Here is an 8906-nt window from a genome sequence, read left to right as displayed (position 1 = left end):
ATGTCTTGTTAGGTCGAATTCCCGCCTCATCATTAACCTCAATCATGCATTTCGCATGCATGGTTGACTCTCTATTCTCGTGGTAATGCACCGCCTTTTTAGTTGAACACGGGTGCGAGTGCCTCAAATCAACCTTCAACAAGGCCCAGTCTTTCTTCTCTCTGTCAAACTTTGCATATATCCTTGCTCTGCACCCCACATCTACAACCGTGTTCTTCCGTGTGGGTTCTTTGACACGAGATCCACGAAAACCCTCCTGGTTATAATGGATAGATTGGTTAATCGGTTCTTTTGTCATCCTATCAAGATTTGTGTTCCATATCTTACATACGAAACCGACTTTCTTTGCATATGTTGCATAAAAATTCTGAGCCAGCTTCAAATCCTCAAACCGCATCCCAACTGTTGGTATTTCGTCTTCGGCAAGGCAACTATGATCTGGTAATTGTGAATCAGTTTGAAACAGACATCATTTTACGAACATGAGAATTAATGTTTGATACAAACATGCAGTGCACGAAAAAACAACAATATACTAGAGACCAAACCTCATCAACAAGATCCGTGTCATCACTTTCAAACTCAGTAATATTCATACATTCTATGGCCTATAATCAAACATACACAAACAAACACAAAAAAAATCCATCTACCTAGACAACCTAAACCAAATTTTCTTCTATGCTTTGAAAAGCTCCTTAATAACTGCTGTATCCTTTTCCTTTTCCTTACATATGTAGCCAGTTAAATTTTTTGCATGGATGGCATGGGAGCATAGGTACGGGGATTCAATACAATCTTATGGCAACCATTAGCCATAATTTTTCAGTAAACACTAAACCTATAATCAACCAATTTCAGTTTAACATATTAAAAAGGTAATATAATATTTTATCGGATCAAGAAAATAAATGGTTCATCTTCATCTTCCATAGAAATTGATCTATAATTTAGTACTATTTAACTAATTATTATATTGATGAACCAGAACACCACCAAAAAAAATTTTGGAATGAATACCAACAACGATTAAGAATATTTGGCTTAAAATAATCATCTCATTTATATGAAAATGAACATACGTCCCACTCCACCAACATACATTGCTAACCTTGTTAAACTTTTCACCTTCCACGTCGCAAGAATTGAGAAGATTGTCACTTGAATGGATGGTATTGCAGTCGGTGAAAGAATCTGGAAAATGAGAAATCGGTTCAACAAAATTGGACTCCATAGAAGGGGCTATAAGAGGTCACGTAATCTTGAAAGGGCTGTCACAACTCTCCCCTATATTTTGGTCGGGTTAGCCGGAGACGAAGCGGGGGTAACGGTGGACGCGGTGGGCTTCGATGGACTGGACGGTCCATGTGTTTGTCAGCGGCGGGAAGGAAAAAAAATCAGACGACGACTGGATGCTCGGCGGTTGGAATAGAGGGAGGCGGGGCCTGGTTTTGGAGGCACGGCGTAGGTTGCATGGGGGGGGCGACAATGGCTTCTGTTCGACATGGGGAGAGTGCAGCGAGAGAAGAGAAGCTAGTTGAAGAGTCTTAGTGGGATAATCTTTTTTTTAAATTTTAAAGTTGATTATTATTAGATATTAATTATTAACGCCACTAATTAAATTTGGTATTATTTTACTATTTTAATCCTGTTGGTTATATTGTTCAACAACTATGTTGGTTACACATATTTTTTCTTTTTATTTTTGTTTATATCTGTTGTTCTTTTTATTTTTTATTTTTTGTATTTAATTAAATCTGATTCTGATTCTTGTTTTAATTTTTTTGTTTATTTAATCTAGTTCTGATTTTTTTATTTAAATCCTCTATTTATTAAATCTAGCTCTAGTTTTTATTTTTGTTTTTCATTTTGCAGTGTTTAAAATTGTTATTAATCTTCTATAAGTATTTGTTCTAGTTTTATTCTCCTTGTGTAGTGAGCCGGGAACTAGCACTTGAGAAAGTCATTGCAGACAAAACAAGAATTGATTACTTATATTATATTGATGTTGCTTTTTGAGTTTTATTCTATTCACAAACACGTCATCATCATTTGTTTTATTTAGACTTATTATGTTATTTATCTTTAGAGTTTAGGGTAAAAAATCATTATAAGCCAATGCCATCTAGAATTTATGTATATAAGGCAAACCGAAAATGGTTTCAGTAATGCGCCAAATCATATATTAATATAATTCAAACCAAGGTAGTTCGAACTGTATTTGGTAGTAATTCGAACCAGCGCAGTTCGAATTACAAGTTGAGCGTTCTTAATAAATCGAACCAAGTTGGTTCGAACTATGAATGGAAGTAATTCGAACCAGGGTAGTTCGAATTATAGAGAGAGAAGCAGGCCAAAGTAAATCGAACCAGAGCAGTTCGAATTACTAACAAAGAATTCAACATAAATCGAACCAAGCTGGTTCGATCTAGCAACGCACATAATTCGAACCAAGCTAGTTCGAATTATAGAGAGAGAAACTGCACCAAGTAATTCGAACCACCCTGGTTCGAATTACACAATCCCTAATTCGATGGAGGCTGGTTCGAATTAGTGGGAGACAGAGCAGTATATATATGGTTGTAAACGTGAGTTGCTCTCATTAGAGGGTGTAAGATGGCTAGTGAGGAGAGTTTTGTTGTTTTGGTTCACCACAGAGGATCCATTAAGAGGAAAACTCGTTCCGGTGTGAAGTTCACAGATAAGGATCCTCTCTGTATTGTCGTGAGTCCTACGACGAGCTATGATGACCTTGTTCAATCTGTGCTGATGAAACTTGGTCTGGAAGGTGCGAAGCGGGTTAAGAAGTTTTTCTATCGCATTCCAATCACGGTCCTCCAGGATACCATGAAGTATGATTGTTTCACGATTGGTAGTGATGAGGACTTGCAAGTCATGTTTCTTTGTCGGTGGCAGTTTCCGGAGGTCAGGACACCAGAATTGTTGGCAAAGCTAATTGATGTGGTATCCAGCTCAGGGGGTTCGAACCGGAATATCACCACTTTAGCCACGGCAGCCGGTTCTAGTTCCAGGCCTGCCGTTGCTTCTTCCTCCGTCCCTGTGTACGAGCCAGCGGTCCAACCTGTCGCCTTCCCGTCTTTTGCTGCTGATCTCAATGGCAGCGGAGGTGACGAGGCAGGATCATTTGATATTATGCCGAACGCTTTACAGGGCGTTGCACCGCTTGGCGTTGGAGACGGATTGTTGGGTGATCGAGAGGAGGATGACGTCGAGCCGGATATGATTGATGATGACAGCGGCGATGATATTGGAGCGAGTGAGCCTGCATTGGCGGCAGGTGGTTCTAGCTCTGGCACACAGCAGTATCCACTACATTTTTCCTCTTTGGACTTGGATGCCATGAGGCAGGAGGGGGTTTCTGGTCACTCTGTTGGATTCGGAGCTAGAGATGCGGAAGGGACTGCTGGTCTGACAGATTTCCAGGTTGGTCAGCAATTTCAGGATAAAGATGAGGCCCTGTTAAGTGTGAAGACTTACAACATCCGGCGAGGGGTACAGTACAAGGTAGTGGAGTCTGATTATCGCCGTTATGTGGGCAAGTGTTCTGAGTTTGGGAATGGGTGCACATGGTTGATTCGACTGAGTCTCCGGCAACGCAAGGGCATTTGGGAGGTCAAACGGTACAATGGACCTCACACTTGTCTTGCCACCTCCATCTCGAGTGACCACAGGAGTTTGGATTATCATGTGATATCGGCGTTCATTATGCCAATGGTTAGGGATGATGCATCCGTCAGCATCAAGGTGCTTCTAAATGCCACGGCAGCACACTTTGGGTTTAGGCCGACTTACAGGAGGGTCTGGATGGCGAAGCAGAAGGCTATTGCCCTCATATACGGTGACTGGGATGAGTCATACAACGAGCTCCACAGGTGGGTGTTGGGAGTCCAGTTGACGATGCCTGGTACTGTTGCAATCCTACGGACGAGCCCCGTTCGAGTTGGTGGACAAGTAGACGAGTCTCAAGCTTTTTTTCACAGACTTTTCTGGACGTTTCCACCGTGCATCGAGGCATTCCGTCATTGCAAGCCGCTAGTTAGCATTGATGGCACCCATCTGTATGGGAAGTACGGGGGTACGTTGCTCATCGCGATTGCACAGGACGGGAACTCCAACATTCTAGTTGTTGCATTCGCACTAGTAGAGGGTGAGAATGCAGAGTCTTGGTCATTCTTTCTCTCCCACCTTCGACAGCACGTGACACCGCAGCCGGGTCTGCTGGTTATATCGGACAGGCATAACGACATCAAGGCTGCGCTTGAGGCTCCTGACGGAGGTTGGTTACCTCCATCTGCATACCGTGCATTCTGCATTCAACACATAGCGGCTAATTTTGCCCTTACCTTCAAGGGCAAAGATGCACGGAGGCTTCTAGTGAATGCGGCGTATGCCAAGACCGAGGTTGAGTTTGATATTCTGCGGTCTGAAGACCCGGCGATGTGTGAGTGGGCGAACCGGATTGATTATTCCTTGTGGACTCAGCATCGTGATGAGGGACGGAGATTCGGTCACATGACGACGAATATCTCCGAGTGTGTGAACTCAATCCTGAAGGGTGTCAGAAACCTCCCTGTATGCTCTCTGGTGAAGGCAACATATGGAAGGCTTGCGGAACTCTTTGTTCGCAAGGGGAGAGAGGCTGAGGCCCAGATAGAAACCGGACAACAATTCAGTCAGCACTTGGTGAAGTGTATTGAGGCCAACTTGAAGACGACCAGGTGCTTCACGGTGACTTTGTATGACCGGGATAACTCCGAGTTCACCGTAGCAGAGACCACTCCGACGGATTCTTTCTCATTGGGTAGCTACAGAGTATCGCTTGCCTCTCAGACATCAGAAAGTCGATGTTCAGGGCGGGATTCGGACGGGGCTGCACCCCTCCGAACTGCGGAAGAACCCTATCTATCTAATGCCACTCTATGACGGCAAAGTAGATCAACGACGTCACAGACCGCCACAACGCCATATGCCGAGGCTCCAAAGCCTCTAGATGCACAACCTGAAGTACGTCGGGGCTGCTGTACGGCATCCAAATAAACTGCACGGAGAACTCTCCATTGTCAGGGCAACTCATGGACCCAACTCATAAAGTGTGGTTAAATAGAGAAACTTATTAAGTAGCGTACTCACCTCCCTGTCCTGTAACCGGTCTATCCTTAGCCTCCACATCTGCACTCTAGGACCCTTCTCACTACCGGAAGGGTTGTAACCGGACCACCTGCACCATACAAGTGTCTTATGGCTAGTTAAATGTGTATTTAGGGTTTGTAATACATTATTAATGAACATGAAGTTATGCATATTAAATTGAAATAGAGAAGACTGAGTAGAGTACCTCGAGGCCAATGGCTAGCTGAACGTCTCATACCATGCAGGCCTAAACCGAGAAAATCGCCAGAAGATCCAAGACTGAAGTAGCTGAAGTGGGCCCGCTAACTTGACCACATGTCTATTCGCCACTCGGCACATGCACCGGTACAACCATGCCAGTGCTGCAGAACCCCAGCTGTAGGTACCCATCTCCTCCAGCCTAGCTACGTAGGGAAGCCATCTGATGTGAATGCGGTTGCCGGACTTGTCCGCAAACAGCTGCGTACCCAACAACATCATGATGTACGCACGGGCATATCGCTGCACAGTCTCGTCATCGGCTCCCTCAGGGCACTCACCAAAAGTCTCCTGGAACCAGCTGCAGTTCACTGCGTACTTCTGAACCTGGCTGGGAGGAGGAATCACTCCAAGCAACTCCTGGAACCACACCCAGGCTGGACGGCCACCCTGGATGTATATCTGGAATTCTGATAGGCAGCCGCTCACGTAACGCCCGTCCACTGGCAAACCCAACTGGTATGCCACGTCCTGGAGTGTGATCGTGCACTCTCCGAACGGCATATGAAACGTGTGCGTCTCCGGACGCCATCGCTCGACAAATGCACTAACAAGGGCCTCGTCTAAACAGAACCATCTATCGTTCAGCCTTGCAAGATGGTATAGTCCGGCCATCTGCAAGTACGGAACGTATCTGTCATCGAGTCGCATGCCCTGCTGCCGCCGCATACTCCTGATGCATCGCTGAGGCTGCGCATGAAATGCACCGCATTGTTAGAACCAGCTTCATAACCAATGACAAACATAACCAACACGATAAATCATCAACAAAACATCATACTAAATAAAACTGCATAAAAATACATGAACGAGAACCACATGCAAAACAAACCAATAGACCACACAACTAAACCACTAACATAAAACAGCTTAAGTAGAACCACTAACATAAAACAGCTTAACTAAAACCATTAACATAAAACAGCTAACATAAAACAACTAACACAAACCACTAACATAAAACAACTAACAGAAACCACTAACATAAAACAACTAATATAAACCACCAACATAAAAAACCAACATAAACCACTAACATAAAAGAGCTAACATAAAACAACTAAAACAAACCACTAACATAGGGCTGCACACGGATCGGATCGGATCGGATACGATATCCGCATTTTTTTAGGCCAGATCCGATCTGATCCAATCCGCATACTTGCGGATCGGATCGGATCGGATATCGGGTATATCCGCATAATTAAAAAAAAAAACTATTTTAAGATTCTATTTGGCTGTTTTTACAAAAAATATCCAAAAATTTTATTTTTTATCTGTTTAAGCCTATTTACTCATAAAATATTATCAATAATAGTTCTCTTGAATAACAAAAACAAAATAATAACACAAGATTTAAGTTTAATTATTCTAAGTTGAAGTACAACATAAAAAATTAAAAACAAAATATCATAAAATTCATAAAATAACACACTAAAATTCATATCACATTAGGGTTTACTTTCTTAAACTATGCTATTTATATGTGATGTGCGGATTTGCGGATTTGCGGATCGGATCCGCGGATATCACTGCCGAATCCGCAATCCGATCCGACCATAATGCGGATCCGATCCGATCCGATCCGATGGCTCTGTGGATCGGATAATATCCGCAAAATTCGGATCGGATGCGGATAATTACCGCGGATATGCGGATATTATCCGATCCATGTGCAGCCCTACACTAACATAAACCACTAACATAAACCACTAACATAAACCACCTAGATAAACCACCAACTAAACCACCATCTAACCCGCATGCAAAACCTCTCAACTAAACCACCAGCAATACCACTACGATTTACCGCTAACCTAAACCGCCACTAAAACCGCATGCAAAACCACTAAGTCACATATACCGCTACCACAAAGTTTTTCTGTACTAACCTCGTCGTTGATGACCCCGGCTATATGAGCAACTCCGTCCAAGCGATATAACCGTGCCGGATCGTCCCCCATCAGCAGAGTATTCCGTTCAGGTCTTCGTCGTAGAGAATCTGGGTCATTTTCTCTGGGATTTGGTGGGGTAGGGGAAAGGAAGAATGGTTCGAATGAGGCTGATTCGAACTCCTTATATAGCCGAATCACTAGTAATTCGAACCAGGTAGGTTCGAATTATTAAGGAGCCACGAGAAGGGTAATTCGAACCAGGTTGGTTCGAATTACATGGTTTGCTAGAGTAGGCATAATTCGAACTAGCCTTGTTCGAATTATGTGGAGCTTGAGTTCGAACCACATTGGTTCGAATTACGTTCAACGTTTTCTTCTCCTAATTCGAACTATGTTAGTTCGATTTACTAAGGAATGTAGTTCGAACCAGGTTGGTTCGAATTACATAAAAATAGGCCCTGGCTCATTGCTGAAACGATTTTGCTTTTGGCTTATTTACGTAATGCAAAACTTACCTTGGCTTATTAGGGTTTTTTACCCTTATCTTTATATGTTAGATTTGTTTCATTCAGATTTAATACGTTAGATTTATATTTGTACTGAAACTTATTTTTTCTTGTTAAAATTATTATTTAAAAAATTGCATATTCAATCAAACTACATCACTTAAAATTAGATCAGATTTTTTAAAAAAATTTAAATTTAAATTTATTGTCAAATTTATCGAAAAATAAATCCAACAATAATAAATTCTAGAATTTCGCCAATTAACTATTTATATCCGATGTTAAATTCACTAGTAATTAGCAGTAGATAATAAAATTCATCAATAAATAATTATTAGCAAAATTTATACTATTAAATTTATTTTATCAGTATATCCGATGGTATCCAATGAATATCTTATAGTGTTTCTCCCATGTTAATAAGTTTCTATCCTCTGATTGTGTTCTTCAATAGCACTTTCCCTCATAGCTATTTCCATCACAATCTTAACATTTTCCAAGCTTTATATCACGTTGGTGGCTCCATATATCATTTTAGAATTTGGAATTTCTTCTTCTATTTCGTCGATCCAAACAAAATACTACATTAGGAAAAATTGAGGGAGCTAATAACTTTATTAAATTTTAATTAGTATGTAATTAATAAAAGAAAAATGAATAATCTTACATAATTGAATAAAATTTCACATCATTAAAAATGTCATTAATAATTATTTGATAGCTACAAATCACAAAAGTTGTTGGTCCCTTAACATTCCTTTACTACACTATTTTCGATTTCTCTCAAAATAGAAAGAGAAAAAGTTACATCAAATAGAAGCCATAACCAAATATGTTTCAATATGATTTTTATTCAAGACTCATAAAAGGTTCATACCTGCCAATATAGGCAATAAGAAAACTATCTTCTAGAGTCGCCTAAGTTTTTTATTTTAGCATGACCATCTCATGAGGGCAGAAGTAGGTCCCACGATTTCATCAAATGGTTTTCCCCTTTATTTGGTACACTCTCAACATAATTATTGTCCCAATGATAATGTTAGAATTAAAAAAAATTAAAAAATTTTTTGTTTAATATTTATTAATTATTATGACT

The 8906-nt window shown here is 41.1% G+C and overlaps 1 protein-coding gene and 1 pseudogene across 1 annotated transcript; one reads left to right on the top strand and one right to left on the bottom strand.

Annotated features, from left to right (window-relative positions):
* Positions 2551-7715, top strand: LOC107636141 (annotated as a pseudogene).
* LOC110270945 (protein MAIN-LIKE 1-like) lies at positions 4857-6141 on the bottom strand. The gene is made up of 2 exons (XM_021120873.1): positions 5357-6141; positions 4857-5239 (listed from the first exon to the last, which is right to left on the bottom strand). Exon 1 carries the CDS (start codon positions 6076-6078, stop codon positions 5371-5373), a length of 708 nt encoding a protein of 235 aa, XP_020976532.1. The 5' UTR covers positions 6079-6141; the 3' UTR covers positions 4857-5239; positions 5357-5370.

This window comes from Arachis ipaensis, chromosome B04, assembly GCF_000816755.2.
Source record: "Arachis ipaensis cultivar K30076 chromosome B04, Araip1.1, whole genome shotgun sequence".
NCBI lineage: Eukaryota > Viridiplantae > Streptophyta > Magnoliopsida > Fabales > Fabaceae > Arachis > Arachis ipaensis.
The sequence above is the reverse complement of the archived record's forward strand: the minus strand, read 5'-3'. Positions and strand labels throughout refer to the sequence as shown.

What these genes read in the sequence shown, in the direction of transcription:
- LOC110270945 (XM_021120873.1), bottom strand. Translation starts at nt 6,078, where the DNA reads ATGCGGCGGCAGCAGGGCATGCGACTCGATGACAGATACGTTCCGTAC.